Source organism: Coturnix japonica, chromosome 3, assembly GCF_054131305.1.
Source record: "Coturnix japonica strain WE chromosome 3, WE-NBRP24, whole genome shotgun sequence".
NCBI classification, from domain to species: Eukaryota; Metazoa; Chordata; class Aves; order Galliformes; family Phasianidae; genus Coturnix; species Coturnix japonica.
This window is the reverse complement of record NC_140665.1, coordinates 60,506,869-60,527,422: the sequence shown is the minus strand read 5'-3', so window position 1 is coordinate 60,527,422 and position 20,554 is coordinate 60,506,869. Positions and strand designations below refer to the sequence as shown.

The 20,554-nt window shown below is 38.6% G+C and overlaps 1 protein-coding gene across 2 annotated transcripts in view; it reads right to left on the bottom strand.

Annotated features, from left to right (window-relative positions):
- The window catches only part of ROS1 (ROS proto-oncogene 1, receptor tyrosine kinase), an 80,292-nt gene extending 67,229 nt beyond the window's left edge, over window positions 1-13,063 (bottom strand). For both annotated transcript variants that reach the window (XR_014944112.1, XM_015858759.3), the window contains exons 1-10: window positions 12,759-13,063; window positions 10,939-10,992; window positions 9,892-9,951; window positions 9,296-9,322; window positions 6,841-6,901; window positions 6,020-6,168; window positions 4,574-4,712; window positions 2,781-2,982; window positions 1,997-2,073; window positions 382-504 (exon numbers count right to left, since the gene is read on the bottom strand). Coding sequence is in view for 1 of the 2 variants with exons in the window: in XM_015858759.3 (XP_015714245.2) it covers window positions 382-504; window positions 1,997-2,073; window positions 2,781-2,982; window positions 4,574-4,712; window positions 6,020-6,168; window positions 6,841-6,901; window positions 9,296-9,322; window positions 9,892-9,951; window positions 10,939-10,992; window positions 12,759-12,872 (1,006 nt within the window). In the remaining variant the exon portion in view is untranslated. The remainder of the gene's footprint in view (window positions 1-381; window positions 505-1,996; window positions 2,074-2,780; window positions 2,983-4,573; window positions 4,713-6,019; window positions 6,169-6,840; window positions 6,902-9,295; window positions 9,323-9,891; window positions 9,952-10,938; window positions 10,993-12,758) is intronic.
- Between the last annotated feature and the right edge of the window lie 7,491 nt (window positions 13,064-20,554).

Here is a 20,554-nt window from a genome sequence, read left to right as displayed (position 1 = left end):
ATGCTCTAATTTCAGCCAGTATCCTTTGCCAATTTCTGTTAATTCTTCAATTTGGACCACTTTAGTTCCTCGCATTCTTGTTGAGTAAACACAGCCATTAATCATGGAAACACCTGCTTTGGTTTCATCTTCCTTCAATTTGTATACTTACCGTAAAAGTCCAGCTCTGAACTTGTTGCCTAGATTCAATGGAGTGCTAGCATTGGGGAAAACAATTTATCTCATCCTAAAGTGTGTCACTTTAAATAGATCAAATCACATCTTGAAAGTTCCTATTTCTTACCACTGACTACAAAGGGAAGATAATACTCTGCTAGGCTGAACACAGGTATAGTGTGTTACACTTGAGAGAGAAAGAGAGATCCTGATGATATTTTTTACCTGTAATGTTGTGGTGTATTATACCACTTTGCAGACAGTGGGCGGCTTCAAGGAAATGTTCCGTGTATCTTTTCCTTAAAGACTGGTTTCTGGATAGAAAGAGCCATTTTGCTTTTTCCTTAACTAACAAAAGGAGAAATTTGGAGTTAAGGCAGAAAACTACAGCACAGAGTAATGTTTTTAACTCAGACACATTATTAACAGACATTGCAAATACGATATATATTCTTATGTTAGCAATGACTGACTGAAACTTTGAGTGTTGAAAGGGGATAGAGTTACCATTACACCAACACTTTCTGACTGCTTGTGTAGGGTGTGAGTGTAACACCTGAACTTCACAACAGTGGTTTCTCATCATCATAGAATCACAAGGTTGGAAAGGACCTACAAGAAATAGCAGTGGTATTCCTAATGGAAGAACTCTGGGGCAAAGGAAACTCTTATGATTTCCAAGGAAATAAAGGCACTAAGACATCCACACCACCCTGAAATCCAATGGAAATGGGATAATTATATAATCACCACCACCACCAGACTTCTTTGAAAACTATATAATATCATCTGACATCTGCTATCAGATACCATTTCCTCATATGGTTGTCACAACACTGTGATCAAATGCTTTCTTAATCCACTCCTGGATAATCAGAACAGATTGAGTTGTACGCATGTCTCACATGATGCAGACAATCTAAGTCATTCTGGTGATAGTCTCACTAGCAGAATAGAATAGAATTCAGTTGAAAGGGACCTACAAAGACCACCAGCTTCAACTGCCTGATCCTTTCAGGGCTAACCAAAAGCTGCAGCCTGTTACTGAGGGCATTGCCCAAATCCACTCCGAATGTTGACAGACATGATATTTGCTAGAATTTCCAAGTATTTGACAAGTGGATTTCTTCAGAAAGTGAAGAGTCTTACGTTGTTGTTGGATTTTTGTTGTTGTTGTTTTGTTTGTTTGCTTTGGGCTTGTTTTTTTTGTTTGTTTGTGTGTTTTTTCTGAAGATGCATTTTCATAGCACTGAATTTTTTCCTACTAGTGGTTTATCTGAACACAAACTTTCCTCTGGCAGCAACTTTTTTTTCCTTGACTGATGCTTACAGAGCATCATTACTTTTATTACTAATGAGTAAATGTAGCAAAAACAAATATAGCAATACAGCAATAAAAGCAATAACAATATAATATGCTTTCACATTTTATTCATGAGATAACTATGAACATTTTGATAAGAGTATAATGTGATATATTAAATGTTATTAAAATAAATATTTGTTTTATGAGCACTTAGATTTAATATAGAAAATGAAAACATATCTTCTCAGTCTGCCTCAGACCTCTGATGTATTTTTCATCTGTAATATAATTAAAGTTGAATTTTTATGGCCCTACCATTATCTCAGGTTGTTACTGGGCTGTGTTGTATAGTAATGCCTACAGCCAAAGAACAGGGCTATCTCTGATGGACTGTTGCTTCCTCAGCATACAACTCCTTGTCATGCATTATTTACAGTCAAAGTATCATTCTCTTCTACTGGGGATATAACAACCCAGGAAACATGATTTTATCCCTAGGAACAGATGGCAATAAGGACTCTGCTAAGCCTGTACCTTTGGATTCCGGTGTTGTGATGTTGGCTTCTGCAGGGGGTCCAGCTCCAGCCTCATTAACAGCTACAATACTGAACCTGTGGTGAATCAAAGGAACAGATATTGGTTTGTGGGTTTCTTTTCAGAGATTGCTTGAGAAACATTTTCTCAAGCAGAGCAGCTGTAACAGAAGTGCTTTTTTTGGGAAAGATCCACTTACATAAAACACTCTTGGAAATCTATAAAAAATATAACCACTCAGAACTTGACTTCCCCAGATCTGAAAGGTGGAGCAACAATAGTATTTTCAAAGTGTAAATTTCAAATGGGGTATTAGGCTCAGAAGAGTAACTCAATTTTATTTCTGAGGAAGGCCTGTATTTACCAGGGCAAGCAGAATGCATGCTCTTGTATTTAATAAAAATGGAGGAAACTTTCCAGATCTGTAAAGAAATAGGGAGGGCTGTGTTACCATTTCCTGAATACACTGAAAACGTGCTATGCAGACTAAAACAAACAAAAAAAAAAGCAAAAAAATAAACAACTAAGAAAATGCAGCCTATTGCTCTATATCAAACTGTTTTTCCTTCTTCCCCACCTGGCTTCCATAAAACTATAAGAAAGATAAGTAGCCTATCCATCTGGAATTACTTTGTTATCTGAAGAAAAATACCTGTGCTTTTGGCAAGAGAGTAGGTAAACAGCACTACTATCCGGATATGGCATTTAGACACACCCCATTATACCTGAGCAAGATGTGGTATAGAGCTCTTGGATATGTTGATTATCTTTTCTTTTTTTTTACCTGTAAGTGCTGTTTGGGAAGGTAGAGTAGAACTGAAAGCTGTGCCCTCTTGATGCTCTCAACAGTTCATGATTCTCATTGGTCAGGACCAAGTTGTATCCAACAATCAATCCATTGGGAAAAAGTGGTGGAGCCCAACTAACTTCAACAGTGTTTGGACTTGAACTCTGAATATCTTTAATGATAGGAGCTGTAGTAGGAACTGTATAAGACAGAAATAATTTATCCTGAGATGGTATTTAAGATAAATTTTTTTCATTTTTCACATACTTTTTTTAGATTTTATATCCGTTAATGCTGTCTTTAGTCATATTTATTAGTATAAATAAATTAATACATACTACATAAGCTGTTGAGAAATCAGGTATTACGACCTGGACTAAAGGATCGTGAATAAAAGCTGGCCTCACTGCACACTATTGAAGACAAGCAATTTCTTATTTTGTGTGTATAGCCTTTTATCTTTTCTTTCCCTTATCTCAGCCTGATCCATGTGACAGTGGACCAAAAAGTGACAGTGTGGCCTGTGAGATGTTTTTCTCTCAACTGTGCCTCTTCAGTGTTGTATCCATATCACATTTTCACTGAAGATCATTTATCATCTATACAGTTCTCTTGTTGTAAAAAGAAAAATAAGAAGCAGACCAAGCTTTACAAGGTGACTTCTATCATCTTGCATAGTTGTGATCTCCACCACGGTATACTTGGGAATCTGCTGAAAGCTAAATTTCAGTTTTCATAGACCTTTCCTTGTCCTCTCTCCTCTGTTCAGTTGAATTTTTCACAATCCATAAAATAGGAATCTTGAAGTTATACTTCCTCCTACTTTTTATATTGAGAGCTTGTTGGTTTTATTTTTCTAAACAAGAGATGCAAGATGAAAGTTAAAAAAAAATAATATGTCATACAGGGACACGAACAGGTGCTTTAGAGTAAGATCCTAAAGCAGCATTGTTTCAGCATTAAGCTCAGTGAAGCTGGAAAACAAAGCAATTAGATATCACGAAAACTAACTTCTTTTTTCTTTGAGGTTATGTGCACTATACCATGGGATGCAAACTAAAAGTCTATGGCACCTTCTCCTGTACTATATTCAAGGGTATACAAAGCTTTCAGTACGAAAATGTGCATCTATCACAAAAGGAAAGTAACTGGTATCTATGCAAGGTTCCTGATTGTTAAAGATTTTTTATCTCAGTTCCATAAAACACTGATAATGTACCATGACATCATGTACTGTCCATAAGACAATAATGTACCAGGAAGTTATATTCAAATATTACAATATTATCTGCCTTTTCATATGAATGATGTCTTAACTAGGGAACATTTAAATGTAATTTCTATCTCAAAATAGTGGAGTGCAGGGAGATTCCATACTTCTGTTGTAGATATACAGACCTTTTAAATCTAAGGAAATTAACCTTAATGTTGTAATCAACATTTCAGCAAAAGTTTCTTTTTGAAAAAAAATGTCTGGGAAAATGTGTGTATTTTGTTCAAAAAGTTCTCATGCATAAAATCATCCAGTGTGTCCTTACAATTTTGACCCTGCATTTTTTTGTGCACGTTTTTAATACTGAAAGCAGGAAGCAGCCCTGAATCTTGTTGCTCAAATAAAAAGATTTTGCAGTATTTTTGTCCAGTCTTCTGCAGTTACGTAGCATAAAACGTACACACAATTCTTAAGGTAAGCATCTTATAATTTTTCTTTTTCTATGAAAGAAGGAAGAAACAAGAAAACCTAAGCATTTATAATGCAGTCCTGAAAGTCTGATAGTACAATACATTACCTCCAGAAGCATGGGTCCGGTAAGTGGGACTTGATGGAGAATGGATCTGCATCTGGGAGGTTATGATCCAAACTACTCGAAACTCATACTCTGTGAAGGCTTGAAGGTCTTTGACTGTATATGAAGTTTCAGTTACTACCTATATCGACACATAAACACACAATTTTCATTATTCCTCCATCTTAAGTTACTACATAGGTTGCTATCTGCTCAAAACATATTTCAGGATACTGGACTGAAGTATCCAAAAGTTTAAATGAGAACAAATCCCGGGAGCACAAGATTTGTTCTTTCTTCCTTTCAAATTTTTTTAGCTCCTCTGTTATTCAGGACACAAAACCAAAAAACAATGAGGGAATGTGTAGAAGGATGGATGCAATAGTAAAATTGAATAAAGTTTAAAAACTAAAATGCTAAGACATTATAGGCACTATATTTTAAAATTCTGACATAATATGCACTCTAGATTTAAGATCCAGTGCCTCCTAGATACCCTAAAATATTTATGGTCTGACGTTACTGTTCTCTGTTATTTAACCTATGATTAATTCTAAAGGACTTCCTGCTTAATAGATGGTCGTCATGCCTTCTTGTACTAACTCGCCATGCTCTGTACATTGTTTCAAGAGAGATGATGGCAAGATAATGAGTGTGCAGTTGACGCAAAATAGTGTAATACAAAAATGGCCATACTGAATCAGTTTGAGACCTATCCACATAGCCAAGTATTTTTGCCCCTCAGTGGAAAAAAGTAGAAAGATCCTAATTACTGAATTATCATAATACCAGAATAATCTCAGTCTTGACATTTCTAGAGCAATATCAGTATTTATTTATTGTCAATATTAGTATTTAGTAGAACTAATTTTTCTTCCACTTTTTTTCTACAGTTATTATTCCAATCATTTTTTGGAATTCTAGTAGTTTTAATATTTAGTAATTTAACATCCACATATGTGGACGAACATCTTCACCACATATGCAGTGATGCAGTACCTTCACGTGCTTGTTTTGAACTTGCTACCTGCAATCTTCCATCAAGATTCCTTTGTTGGAAGAAAGGAATCATTGTTCATTTCTCAGCTTCCCACGCTATTCATGATTCTGGAAACCTTTTCTACGTGCCTAATGTATTATCAAATGTGTTTCTAAAATAAAGCAAAGAACATATTATTTACATAACTTGTGCCCTACAAGTACACTAAGAATCCTAACATGCTCTACTGGTTTTAGCAAATTGCTAGAAAACAATAAAGCAATCACCTAATTCACCAGTAAATTACAGCCACATCTGTTCCAAAATCTGGCTATTACTTTCTTTCTTTGTGTTTTTTGGCATGATTACACTCTATTAATAAATGACCTTCTTTGTTTATCCCAGTGAAGTAGGACTGGATTATAAATCCAAAGAAACCTTGCAAAGTAAAAGGAACTGCCTTTCTTTACCTCTGTGTACCTCCAGTCTCCAGGGAGCTGATGGAACTTCCACTGGATAATATACTTAACCTCAGAGATACTAGCTGGCTTCCAACCCAATGTGATATTGTGGCTTCCAATGGTAGATGCAAATGGTGCTCCAGGCTCATTCAAATAGTCTGAGGGGAAAATACAGCCTAAGAGTGAGAAAAATTCCTTCATGGCAATCTCTGGACATATTACTTCACATACCTGACAGCAGTGAAGCACAGAAAAGAGTTTATTTTAAATACTGATTAATAAATCACAAGACTTTTTAAACATAGTTTAAGTAAGCCTGAACTGGGCCAAGCTCACTGAAAGCCAAGGTAAGTACAATTCTGTACTTAGGTATATGCACTGTAGTTGCCTGTTAAATGTCTGCTGAACAGAAACCTAGAGAAGGTACAGGGGACATCTGTAGACAGGATTTTCAGGAGGTCTATTTCAACAGTGCTTACTCTAGCTAGAGTATTAGCCTAACTGTAACTATATAAATCACAGGAGCTTTTGGCAATGATTTCAACATAGAAGTCAAGGATGAGTACTCTACAAAGTATCATCTTAAACAGTTGAGACTGGATTAAAAAAGTCTCAGGTACGTGAAAGGAAGAGGGGGAAAGGTGTTATTTCATTTTTCATTCATAAGAAAAACAGAAGAAAATGTTTGTTTTCTGGTGAAACAAAAACATGGGATATCTCTATTACTTTTTTTTTTTTCCAAAGAAATTCAGACTGTGAATCAAAGCAGTAAGTCTGAAAACTGCATTTATCGGAATGTGAATCAGACACGGGACTAAGCTCAGTCTTACTTTGTGCTTCAACACCATATGCATCCTCTGCACGACTACAGCCAAACTTACAGGAAACTGCCTGTGTGGGAATACAGAAATTAGTGGTTAGTTTTGTGGAAATACATACATTTCAAATACGTACAAATCCTGTGAGCATTTTGAAGACATAAAAATCTTGTGGAAATAATTACATGGTTTTAAAAAATAAAGTATCAGAACCACAATCTCATTCCAAAGGGTTTTCTGAAAGCTATTCCGTCAATTTCACAGAGCACTGAATTGGGGCTTTCATCCTCACACACTGTCCCTTTGTAGAAAGCACAAATATGGAGCTGTTTTAAAGCTGGAAACAGAATGCAGTGAAGTCAGGAAATAAGGTTTTTTAACTTGCTAGTTACATATTCTACATTTTGTATTTCACTCCTGCTCCATTTATTTTTCATGAATGAAGCACTTTCATACAAGGGATTTTCAAAATGGTTCTGATCAATAATTTGTCCAAGTAGTCCTGGCCAATTTACACTTCCTTTATAGTATTTATGTCCTGGTTTTGGCTGTGATCGAGATAGTTTTCTTCCTTGTATCTGCTATGGTGCTGTGTTTTGGATTTGGTGTGGAAATAATGTTAACACATGATGTTTTAGTTGTTTCTGAGCAGTGTTTACACTAAGCTTCTGGCAGTGCCCTGCCCGTGAGGAGCTGGGGGTGCACAATGAGCTGGAAGGGGACAGAACCAGGACATCATGTGGCATCATGCAGAACTACAAAATTGGGAGAGCTCGCTGTAGAGGCAGTCCAGTTCTCAGGGCCTGTCTGGGCACTGGTCAGTGTGTAGTAAGCAATTTACATTGTGCATCACTTGTTTTGTGTGTTCTTTTATCATCATTATTAATACTATTTTCCCACCTTGTTCTGTCTTATTACAGTTTTCATGTTCAGAAAACAAAAAATATTTCCAAGAGAATTATCTTGATTACTAGCAGGCAAAGGTCTGGGTAATAGCAGACTTTAGTTATCAGCTGAAAGTTGTAACTTTACTACCAAGTACTGCACAATTTATAGGGGATCGATCATGCCATCATTTTGACAAGTAAATTCGTAGTGCTTTCAACTTCATTTGTCACAGACATTTTCAACCACTTGTATTTTGTATTGTTTTCCTTTCTTCTTCTGATCTTTGTCAGCACCATAAATCCAATTTTTGCTTGATGTAAGAGGATTACTGAAGCTCCAGCTCTTAGAAATTTTGAGAGGAAATTTGCCATCTGCTCTGATTGAAAACAAGAATTTATTCTCTACCTATAGCAACTGCCCCTTCTTTGCATATTACCACTGAATTCAGTGCCATTTCTCTGTTCCTAGGCAAGAGGTAATATTCAACAGGAGTAATACTGCAATTAGTAATGCCAATTGGATTTCATTCTCAGTGTGCAGTCACTTAATAGAGCTGAATCTATGCTAAAGGAGAAGTTCCACTTATCCCTCCTCCTTTCCCACCAACTGCAGTGGTATGATCCCCTGCATGTAGTACATGGTGTTTGGCCTCACTACATGAGGAGTCAAATCAGCCAGCTGATCCAGCAGAAAGATAATCCCAAAAAGCCCTTGCAGTTTGTGAATTTAACTGGCATATTGTGTAGCCAGACAAGCAAAAGCATACAAATAAACAAACCATAAACACCCCATACTGATTCTGTCTTTCTATAGAAATAAGTTGGCTACTTACTGGATTGTTCCTATGTTCCAAAACTACCTACTACTTTATTTGTAAACTATTTTGCTTATTTTTTTCTTTGCATTTTCACAGATTAGAAAAGCACACTACTACCCTCCAAAAAATCAGTCCTTCCAATTATATTTCCAGCCTTCCAGCAGGTTTATTCTCCAACTCCTTCGCTGCCTACTTGCCACCATCTGGATACAGCCACTGGCCTCAACAGTCCCAGCTGCAGTCCTGCTACCATCAGTGTCACATCCCATGCTCTAAAGGACAAATTCTTGAATTACATTTTATTTAATTCATGTCCTCTATCCAGTCAGGAATGTATTGTGCCCATTCTTTCTTGTTTAGCCTCCCCTTCTCTCCAAGCTGGTGTCATTCAGGCTTTAGTGAGCATTCTTAAGGGTTCATCCTTGATAGTATCAATGAAAAACTGTACAGAACTCCTGGGAGAGCCTAGAAAATAGCTTAAGTAGGTCTGTACTGTGTCTCATGCTGGTGGGACCAGACGGCTTTTTTTAAAGCAATATTCCTTGTTACAGAGCAGCCTTCAATGCAAACACGCTGCTAAGAAGGATTGTATATTCAAATACATAACTCATTCTTCAGCTTTAGGGAACACAGAACAATTAGAACTGGATTGATAGCTATGTTTGTGTATTTACATTATATTTTTTAGAATTCTGTGAACTTTGTAGCAGCTGAAATTATGATAATTTTAAGTTTGTGTCAATTTGATAGCATTTAGCTTACCTCACATTCTCTGGTGTATGTCTTGTTCTGACAAGAAATAAAGAAGAGAAACAAGAAGCAGATAAGTGAAACATAGGATTAATATAAATATAATCACAGAGTATTTTAACAGGTACCAATTAATCAGAAATTTTTTACAGTGAAAGTACACTACCAAGTCTTTGTATTGGTGAATAGTGAAAAAAGGAAAAGATACACACACAAAAATAACACCAGAAACTTTTATGTGTGAATTTAAAAATGAGATAGGCCCCAGGAAGGTAAAATCCTTAAAAGCACTAATTCTTCCTCAGTAGTTGAAAACCTGGGTAAGTGGTTGAGCTTGATGAATTATAAAGTGTTCCAAATTTTTGACAAGCAGAATGATGTTACAGGTAATTCCTATGCCAAGAATTGTTATTGATCCTATTGGGTCTCTTCCAACTTGCAGTATTCTATAATTTGTTTCTGAACAGAGAAATTATAAATGCACAGAAAAAAATATAGACATCTGTTTTTAGAAATGCTGCTCTGATTAGGTTTTCCGCATCTGCCATTATCTGTATTTGATAAGCAGGAGATAAGTGTTATAGAACGAACACTAAGGCAATACTCACACATTTCACTGGGCAATTGACTTGAACTGTTGCATTCCAAAACTGACATCCCTGTATGCACTGCAAAGACAGATGGTGGCTTAAAAAGGACTTTGAAATTACATTTTTAAAGAGAAGGAAAACTCCAGTGCTAAAGAGGAAAACTACTCAGAGCAACTTGTTCACAGGGAAGAAGTAACATTATGTAGCATTATCTGAACTTGGCGTTGGACTTGTCTTGTTTAATCTGTCCCATCCACCTCTTAATAGCTGTGTGCATCTTTCTTTTTAAAGGGAAGAGGAAAGGGGATGACTTTAGAAGCAGGAGCCTCTGGCATCATGTACTACAAAGCCTCATGAAAAAAAAAAAAATAGCAAGACTTGATAACAACGAGCAAATAGTCAACTGTGCTATGTACTGTCATGACAACACAGCCTTTTATGGTTCCAGTATCATAAAAGATCCAGCCTTGCTAGATACCAGGTGCTGAGAGGCACCTTCTCACTAGTCTCTGCAGAAAATATTGATGACTGAATTGTCCATAGTTCTTCTAAGAATATATATATAACTACCAGCTTGACTTGTGTTTGAAGTTGGAAGTAGAAGAATGCTGGCTTACAAGAATTCTGCTACAGAAGGTACATGTTAAGCTAAAGAGTCTCCTGATATCAGTACAAACCTTTGAACTCATACCTAGCTCTAAATCTTAATCGATTGTTTTAGGTTTTCTCCCATTAAACCACTGAGAAAGCAAAATAAGCAAAACTGAACTGTACAAAGCTAAAGTTTGTAATTATTTACATTCTGTGGATAACACTGTTTTTCCCCAATTTCTAAAGAATGACTGGTTATGAATCAGTGTGATTATGAATTTTGTAGACAAAATCTAAACCCACTGAGTCAGACTCTACACACCAAGTTTTCTTTAAGCAAAAAGAATGATAGTTGCCCCTGTGGGTACATATCTTATTTACATCTGGTCTTTGACAATATGGTCATTGTATCCATGTTATTCAAATAGCAGTAATGCAAACTGTCAGTAATTAATAAAGCAAACCATTACTCACTGCCACATTGATGTCACTAACATTACAAAGGTTAGCAATTCCAAGTTCTCCTTCCTACAAGAGGAAAAAATACATACATTTTTACAGAGTCAAGATGTGTTTCCACCCCCTCTCTTCCTACCCCTCTCCCTGCCCTCCCCACACTCTCCTTCCCCCCCCACCCCCAATTATTTTATTAAAATAAAACTCTGGTTTCTTGTAAAGCAAAATTTCTTTGACTCATGATTTAGTCATATGAATAGGTGCATTGCTGACACACAGGTAGCTTCCCATTTGAGACCAATTTCAGGGCACTGAAAAAAAGAAGATTTGGCAGAATCAAATAGCACAAATTTATTATCTCAGGTTGGAATTTGGCCCTCACCCCCTCATTCTGGTTCACTGAGTCAGTAACAACTGCTTCATAAGTAAATAGGGCATAAATGACAAAGGCAAGTGTCTTTGACCTCTGGAGAGCAGAAAGACCTTCATTCAAGCTAATTGGCTTCTATCTTGCCTCTTTTTGACAGTCTTTGTGCAGCCAAATGGTGACTAGCCTTCTTCTTTGGCCAGAAAAGCCAAAGCCTATATTTCCATGTCACTCCAAGTGTGCAAAACCAGTCACCTGTTGTGAAGTACAAATGATGTGGGGGTATATCTAAGAGCCTTTGAAAAGCTGAATGCTAGATCTTAGATTTGGTCCTGTGAGCAAGTAAGATCATTCTTAACAAAACAACCCTCAGGTAGAGATTCTCAGCACACTGGAACACAGGTAACGTGACAGTAAGTAGAACCCCAGACCCATGCAAAGCTGTCACAACATAAATGTGAACACAACAAGTAGACCAAAGAAGAAAAGTAAGATCTACAGCTGGCAGACTCATCTGAATCCCTAACACAATATATTCACCGAACACGAGCATGAATGCGATTTTCCTGTCTTTCAAAGCTGATAGGAAGAGCAACTCATTTCTTATTCTGAGCTAATTTAAGCTTAAATCAAAGGATCTCCATTAAAGTTATCATTGCATGCTAGGTTCCCATCAGGGAAAATAATTAACTCTTTCATTGGTGCTGGAGTTAAGAAGTAATTCTAAAGGAACCATCAGGCAAATGTATGAAACAAAATGGAGCAGGTAATAGCCTCCTGCAGTAGGTTTACACAGCCAATTAGCCCAGAGGCACAAAATGTACTTTTTATACAGCAAAGGTACATGGTCTTCTAAGCACATCAGTGTTTCAAGCAAATAGAAACAAGTAGGTGACTCCTGAGAGCCTGAGGTAGAATTATTGTTTGGATTTGTGAGCTTCTGCTTATCTTTGTTGTGCATCAGTAGAAGGAAAAGTACTAAATTCCCCTCGACTCAAAGGAATACTGAGAGGACCTAGCCACTTGCTTAACTTCTTAAAGATTTACCTATTATTTAAGAGGTTCAAAAAGGAAAATGAAACAAATTCAGGATAACTGTGGAAGCAAATGGGTGTTTACAGTTTTTCTAGTGTTACATAAGAAAAATCACAGACTAGACAGAAACCATTAAGTAAAGTGAATAAACTGAACAAAAAATGTTTCTCTCCTCCGCACTTCAGGGTCTTTGGAATTTATAGTAATCTTGGGATCTGCTGAAACAAAAGCATAAAATGAAAACTCATGCAATCTGGCTAATGGGATATTTTCTTTCCAGGTTTTACAAGTTCAGTTGTAAAATATTAGTTCTTATACTCTGCTTTTACTCGAATATACTATTAAAAATTAAAAACTTAATAGGTAACTGAAAATTCTTACAGTGCTAAAAACCAGATGCGTTTCAAAAGATTAAGTAGAGTTTTTCAGAACTTACCAGGTTACTTGTACATAGTTCTGGACAGTTTTTTAAGAAAGAACAATATGCAGCAGAAATCCAAATGAAGTAAAAAGTACAAAATCTATTCAGCAGCAGGCAAGCGTTCCTCATAACGTGAGCAGTTTCATCTGGCAGCCTGATTCCTTCCTTGTCTTGGCCATACAAATTCTTTCAAGTCCAGGTGGCAGAGACACCACTGTGAAATTTCTACTTTATAATTTATTAAATATCTTTAATTCTTTGTTTACAATCCATTCCTTGTACGACCTTTCTGCTTCCTGGAGCAGTTGCCTTGAAATTGCACAACATCTATTTCACAGTTTCTTATTAAACCGCTGAAACAAAAGGGGTGACCAATGAAAGTCAGCGTATCTCCTTACACAAATATCATTAACGTCAAGAGGAAACTAAGCACAATGCTTTCAGTCAGGTGCTGCAAACAACACGGAAATGGAAAGATGGAGAAATCTTAACTTCTACTACTACTATGTATTTTCAGATCCCTACAGCTAAGTGCATTTGTTCATGTTCATGAGTAACTTTGTTAGGACACTACAGGTCATATCAGTCAGTATAAAAACATTAATTAATTCTATTCAATATATTTATGCCCATATTATGGAGGAAAATAGAAGTGAATAGATAAATCATATATCTGATTTAGAGAGAGGTAAAGTGCCCTATATCAAGTTAGACACCAGCATTAAAGAAGTCAGTGGGAATTCAGGCTTGAGATACTTGCATCTTCCAGCCTGTGCGCACCTCTACTGTGCTAGCAGAGCTATCCACAAAGTAACTGTGAACTGGAATAAGAAATCAATCCAGCCTATGTATTTGTATGTATAAATAGATACTGTGTTATTTCTGTACATGTGTTTTGTGTGGTTTTGTGTGCGTGTATATGCAAGCACAAAAGTAATGTAGCATTTTAAAGACCAGTTTGAACTGTCACATCCCACTGACGTGATTATCCCCTCATACTCAAACCTTTCCACCTCTCTCCAACTTCCTTTCTCATCATACTCTCCAACTTCCCACTCATTTGCCAAGAAAATGATCATGCAATGACCTAGGTTGAGAATCTGGTTAACGCTAACCCAGCAAAAACAGAAACAAATCGGTCAACATTAACCCAAAGTTATTGTCTCTGATGCAGGTCACAGCACAGTTCTGTGTGCTGCTGCACTCAAGTGTGGTGGATGAAAGGAGCCAACAGCACTGAGGCAGGAGTAAGGGATAATCCAAGCTGGAGGGATCAGAGGATATTGCCAAGCACACGGCCTGCAGAAGAAAAGACTTTGTAGAACAGGATCCTTCCTTTTCTTCCATTTTCCCTGGAAAGCCCTGAGGGGCTTTCTCACTACTGCCCAAGGGAACTGCTTGTGAACAGTAAGACTTTAGGCTTCCAGCTATACCGGTGGAGGGAGGGGAGCCACTCCCTCAACATTTTGCCACCTCTCCACTCCAGACAGCTGCTGCCCTTCTCTAACCCACCAGCAAAGCTGCTCAAGAAGAAACTCCTTAGCTCCAGCCAAAATAAACAAGGTCAGTCTGATTGCTTAAAGAGTGGCTCTTTGCTAATCCAGCTCAGCCTGGTTGAAGAAGCTTTGTCAGTGCTTGCAAAAACCGTAAGTCTGAAGAGGGAGCTGGCAACAGGCAGGTGTAGGCTGTGATGTCTTCCCCAGAGAGGAATGCATTCTGGGTGGAACTTCAGGAGATCTTAGGACTCTCAAGATTTGTCTTTAGGGCTAGTAAGTCTATGAGTAAATTAAATGTATCCATGTCAGTATCCTAACATCTAGACCAGGGATAACACTTGATAACAATGATAAACCAAGAGTTAACTTGGTTTAAGGGATAACTCTTAATCATGCCTTAAAACTTTATCACATTCCAGAAGTGGGATTGCCAAAACATCTGTGTAGAATAGGCCCTAAATTTTATTAACTGAACTACTACTATCCTAAACTGTCCCTGGAATATATGATCACAAGGATTGTCCATGCCGCTGCTTCCCAGATTTTCTCAACAGCATTTACACCATTTACTGCCCACAGAAGGGACTGGAAAAAGGCATGGCATCAGCTTGCACTGAGTTCCCGCAGGGACAGCTGGTGACCATGCTTTTCAACTTCCAAGGTCTGGAGGATCATACTGTCACCATGACAGCCCCACTGATTTCAGGCTCCCACTCTTGAACATAACCTGATAGATGCAAATGGTTGTAAAGGGACAGGTCACACTGAGTGTGGGAGCTGAAGACACTCTACAACACAAGCTATAGCTCCTACTACCCTGCTGGAAGCAAAGGTCTGAGAGCAAAGGTCTGACACCTTAGGCTCTTCGCAGGTCTGAGGTTGTTGATGTCCAGGATACCAGAGACCTGGAGTGGATGCAGGTGAGGCTGGGCAGTGTGTGCGGGGGAGGCTTGGCTGATAGGAAGAACTAGCTTGAGGCACTGGAGGATCTGTCTTTGGTCTTGTTTGGGGAAGTATAAGGAGGAGCAGTGGGAGGTAGAAGGAAGGTTCAAGTTGAGATTCTGGTTAGTAGAGAAGTAAAGGTACATCAGAAAATAAAATAAAATAAAATAAAATAAAATAAAATAAAATAAAATAAAATAAAATAAAATAAAATAAAATAAAATAAAATAAAACACACAGAAAAAACAGAAGTTGTTGTCAGCCACACAGAATGCTGGTATCTGACTCTCGGGGCAAGGAAATATGGTTATTATCAATTATACGTGACATTTTCCCTGAAACTAAAAAGATTTGTGCTTACTGGTGCTGATAGTTATTGTAAGCGAGCATTTGATCATCCTCATATGTATATGCATGCCTTGTGAAAACCGCCTCCAACCATTACTGCAAAATAGTCAGTGAAATTGGTATTAAATAACTTGCAAATGATCTGCTCATTTTAAGAACCAGATTTTTCCTAGACTTCCAATGCATTTCCACCAGGTGTCACTGCAACATGCCATAAACAAGGGGGGGGAAAGAATTAGCACTGAAGTCTCTCCTTTCTTGTTTACTTTCCTCCTAATGCACTGATTAAATACTAGCAGTCACCTGACCCTTCAGATTTTTTACTTAAATATTAAGAAACTGCCTCCAGTGAGAGTGTTTGTGGACTTCAGAAGCCAAGACTTGAAATGAAGGCTTATAAAATCTTTAAATGATGGAATATTAGCTGTTATTTTTAAGCTTACCTCTTCCATAGAGCTGCATTCTGGCACAGAACTAGAGATCCAATCTCTGTGAGAATACATTAATAAAACTTGTCAGTTTTCATTCTAGTTTTACTTACTGTACACCATTTCCTTCACCACAAAGACCAGAAAAGGTGAAAAAAGTTTTAGTCTGTGAAAGAGAACAGTATGAATGAACAGGGAAATAAACATAGCAAATAAATGATGAAAACAAACTCTCATTACAATTCCACATTTGTACGGAAGTAAATATATCAGAGTACTTCTCCAGCTGAGGATTCACCTTTTAAATTCCTTTGAAAATGAAAGAAATACATGCAGATGAATGATCAGCCTTGACATAATGAATAAGGGCTTGAGAAAAATATGTATTATTAGTGACAGCGAGAGAAAAAACATCTTATTTATATTTGGAATGACCATGATAAGACAAATCTTTCCTGTCCATGAGCACAAACATGTCTGTTCATATGTGTACATGGATGGTATAATACATGCAGGGGAGTGATCTAAGAGTTTTAGGGATCCCATGCACTTACAAGAACACTTACAGAACACTGAAATTGTTTGCTTCAGCGCTTCAATTGGATTGGCGGTCTCTCCCACTCTCTCATGTATAAACACAAGGTGTTACCCTCACAGTCAGGGCAACCAGTTGGGAATTATCTTGCAGACTAACAAAGGAGACAGCCCCATACATTAGCAAAAGCTGATGCCAAATTCAGATTGTTTTAATACTCCACAGTGAAAGTTTCCAAATTTCAAGGCAACTGCAGGTTAACCCAACACCAGAGCCATTCCATCACCCCTGTCCTGGTGGCAGTGACCTTCATTAAAAAGGCAGGACAGCCATTTCATGGTAATGCCCACTGTAGATATCTGTCTGTAATCTGCTCCTGCACATGAGGCAGGCACCTAAAATCTCACCAAAGGAAACAGCCGTGACCACCATTTAAACATGCCTACACTTGGTTTCACAAAACTACGGTGCACAGCAGCAATTGGAAGGACCACAGAAAAAAGGGTTGGCTGAGGAGACACTCCAAAGCCCCCAAACATCTGTGTCAAGTCTGGACTGGTGGTCTCCAAATACGTAACAATGAATATTCCCAGAAACTGGGATCACATTCATAGGTCCAGTCTTGGTAAGGAGGTGGGATGGGAGAGGTGAGAAAGGAGAGACTGTCATTCCCACAGCCAGTTGGCTTATAGGGCAGAGAAATAAAAAGAAAAACTCTGTTTTTCTTATCAGTGTCTAATCCCTTTGTCTGTTGGGAATAGGCTTGAAAAGATATGCAGATGTGAAGCCCTCACTAATGGTGGCTGATTTTCACTCTCTTCCAAATATTGCAGATTATTCTCATTTTCCCCCCAGCAATGGGACCTCATTAGCTTTTGAATTTCTCTGCAGAGTAAGTGAACGAGGACCCTAAGGGCAAAGAGCTCCCTCCACTGCCTCTGCCTTCCTCCTCTTCTGTCTGTTAGTGCAACTGCTCAGGCAGATGTTTGTCTGGCAGTCACAGACAGTTCTTTGCACAAACAGAGGGAAAATCATACAGGAGAAGCCCCTGGAAGTCTGGCTCAAGATTTATATCTGTCTCTGCAGATTAGGGAAGGGGGGAAAGGAAAAAAAAAAAACCAACAAAAAAAGCAGACTGTTAAACTGGATCAAATTGGAAAGACAGTCATGCGTGAGATACTTACCTAAACCAGTCAGGAGACAGGGATTTGTTTCTATTGATCTGCAGTAATGATGACTGGAGAAATGTCTCATTAAATGAAGCACAATGATGGATTTTAGACTAGGCAAGTTTGAGCTGTGGGGATTAACTATAGTGAGGGATCTGAAAGCTAGGCCAGGGCAGAAAATATAAGGACTTCTAAAGAACAATGTGGATCTATGATGAGTATATTATGGTTAACCGCAAACAAAATCAGCCTTAAAAAATGGTCTTGCTTGCGAAAAAATAAAACAAACAACAAACAAAACAATATATTGAAGCTTATTATGCCACATTTTTTGTAATAATCCTGTACAACACCAGGGAAAAAGAGAGCTAACACAAAGTGAGAATAAAAACCTTGCTGCTAAGTAGATAAAACTTGCATTTCATTTAGTATTGCTTTAAGTAGGACAGGCTGGCAATGTATTTACAGAATTCTTCAGTGATTTGTTCAGTTGTATTATCTATTAGGTATCTTCTGATGGTTAATTATAATTTTGAAATGTGGAGACAACTACATTTCAACGCACACAAGCAGCAAGCAAGGCAGCAGAGCAAGTGTAAGATGGTTGTATACAGCATGTCTGAGGGGGACTGAATGAGAAGACTTGTGAAGTTTACTTGGTGAAGAACAGAATGAAAAGAAGATTTTGTACTACAGAGGGAGTGACTTACTACTCTGAGCAAGTAGATCAGCACGTGAGAAGGTATAAAGCCAAGATTAGGAGAAAAAGGCAAAAGGAACAGCAGCAGCAGTATGGATTACATGGTCTTTGTACAGATTCTTGGAGCAGCCTTCACAAACATCTTCCACAGAGGCTTTACCTCTAGCACTGCCTGGTTTCCATGGCATTCCAAAATACCTGAACATTTCATCTCCCAGTAGTTTCATGAAAAGAAACTGCTCTGCCAGGAGTCTAGAAGTGTGAGAGTGGAGGCTGTGACATCCTGAGAAACAGCAGATCCCACTCTTGGGAAATGAATTAGGTGGGGTGTGACTATCCCTCTGACTTGCCCGTGGAAAGGACTGGATCCACTACACTAACTTGTCCATCTAGGGTTTCAAACTAAACACACTGTGGGGGAAATGTTCAATAGGAAAAATCTTCCTGGACCTTAAGGAACTACTGGGTATGGTAACCCAGGATGTAAACTTCAAAGATATTAGCAGTTCAGAAGAGAAATACTGTGGGAAAGCCACCATTTTGCCTCGACTTGCTAACATTTGCTGACGTCACAGACAGCCAAGTCGACTCTTAAAGATTTATCCTACAAAGGTTCAAAGCCCATCTGGAGAATCAGCAGTTGCCATGGCTGAAGAGGATCCATCTCCTCAGGACAAAGCTGTCATGCTCCTGGAGACTTCTGCCCAGGTTCATGTGCAGAAGGAAATGAACAACCGTGTCTCCATCAGCCCCAGACTTGGGTCAGTGCTGGGAGATAGCAGCACAACATCAGTTCCAGCATGTACTGGTTCTCAAGGTCCCTGTCCAGGCAGTAGGGACTGAAGCAGCAACCCGCAGAGATTCTGCTCATTCACAAACAGTCTCTGGGTCTTGGCTTCATCAGCTAAGCACAGGTCACTGGAGAGACCCAAAGTTGCACCCAGGCCTAGGGCAGCATGCTCTGGGATTCCCCAAGGGTGGGGCCTGGCAGCCAGGAGCACCAAGCATCACCCCCCTAGAGACTGGGACACACCAAGGCCCTGGAGCCCAGTCCTGCTGTGGCATCACTGGGACACAGGCTGACAACCCAAGAGCTGATACAAGTTCCAAGACTTGAGCATATGGAGGGGAGCCCCAGGGGATGGGCAGGGACAGGTCTGGGTGTGCCCTGGCTCCTAGGCAGGCTGATGTCACCCTACACTAAGTCAAGGTCAGGGTCAGGCACACAAAAATGAAAATTAAAAGTGAGGATGTATATGGAGGTTGAGGTGATTTATGCCTCTGTGAAAGAGAATAGCCCTGCTCCTCAAGTTTTCTCACCCCACTTCTACATCACCAAACTTCACTTGCCCAGCCCTAGCTGTGCACTTGTTTGTCCTTACACCAGTTCTGGTTTGGTTTTGATCCTACACTGAGACAATTCATGCTCCTGATACAACAGAAAGCCATTCACCTTGCTGTCAAGAAAAAATTCTGCAATTCAGCAAACTGAATTGACTCAACACCAGTGAGTGAGTACCAGGAAGAAGGGAAGTAAGGCCAAGAAAGGGACACTTTGCTCCTGCTGGTTTGAACCTTCATTATAACAGCTGCTATTGTTAGCTAAATTTAAATCTAAGACTACATCATTGTGCCTTAATAGAGAGAAGCCTGGCAAGCAGGGTCTGCTGCTTATGATGTATTTGAATGTGATCTTGCACAATAGAGTTTTGACCTCCTCTTTGCATTACGCTAATACAGATTATAAGGACTGGCCTTTAACTGTGAGCACATCTGGACTCCCAGAAGATTTGCAAAACAATGACACGTTTAAGCTGGAATGACAAATATTATGTCAAGGTAAAGCAGGATAAGAGAGGGGAAGCACTAAACAAGGGATGCCACACCTGTTCATTAGCTAATGCTCCTAAGACTAGAGATATAAGCTGCCTTGTGAAAAGTATTTCATTTTTTTCTGTATTACATGCTCAAACACATGTGCACACATACCTCTCTTGATGCTGAAAAGAGTCGAAGAAGAACGCAGTACAGGAGGAAGAGTAAATCTCTAGATCATATCAGATGTAACAGCATTATTTATTTTACACCAGGTGATACTGCAGTAACTATTCCTGAGAAGATTCCTCTTCATTTTCTTCTCTAGCAATGTATAGGATATGGACTGAAATGAAAACCAGAGAATGAATGTTCTGT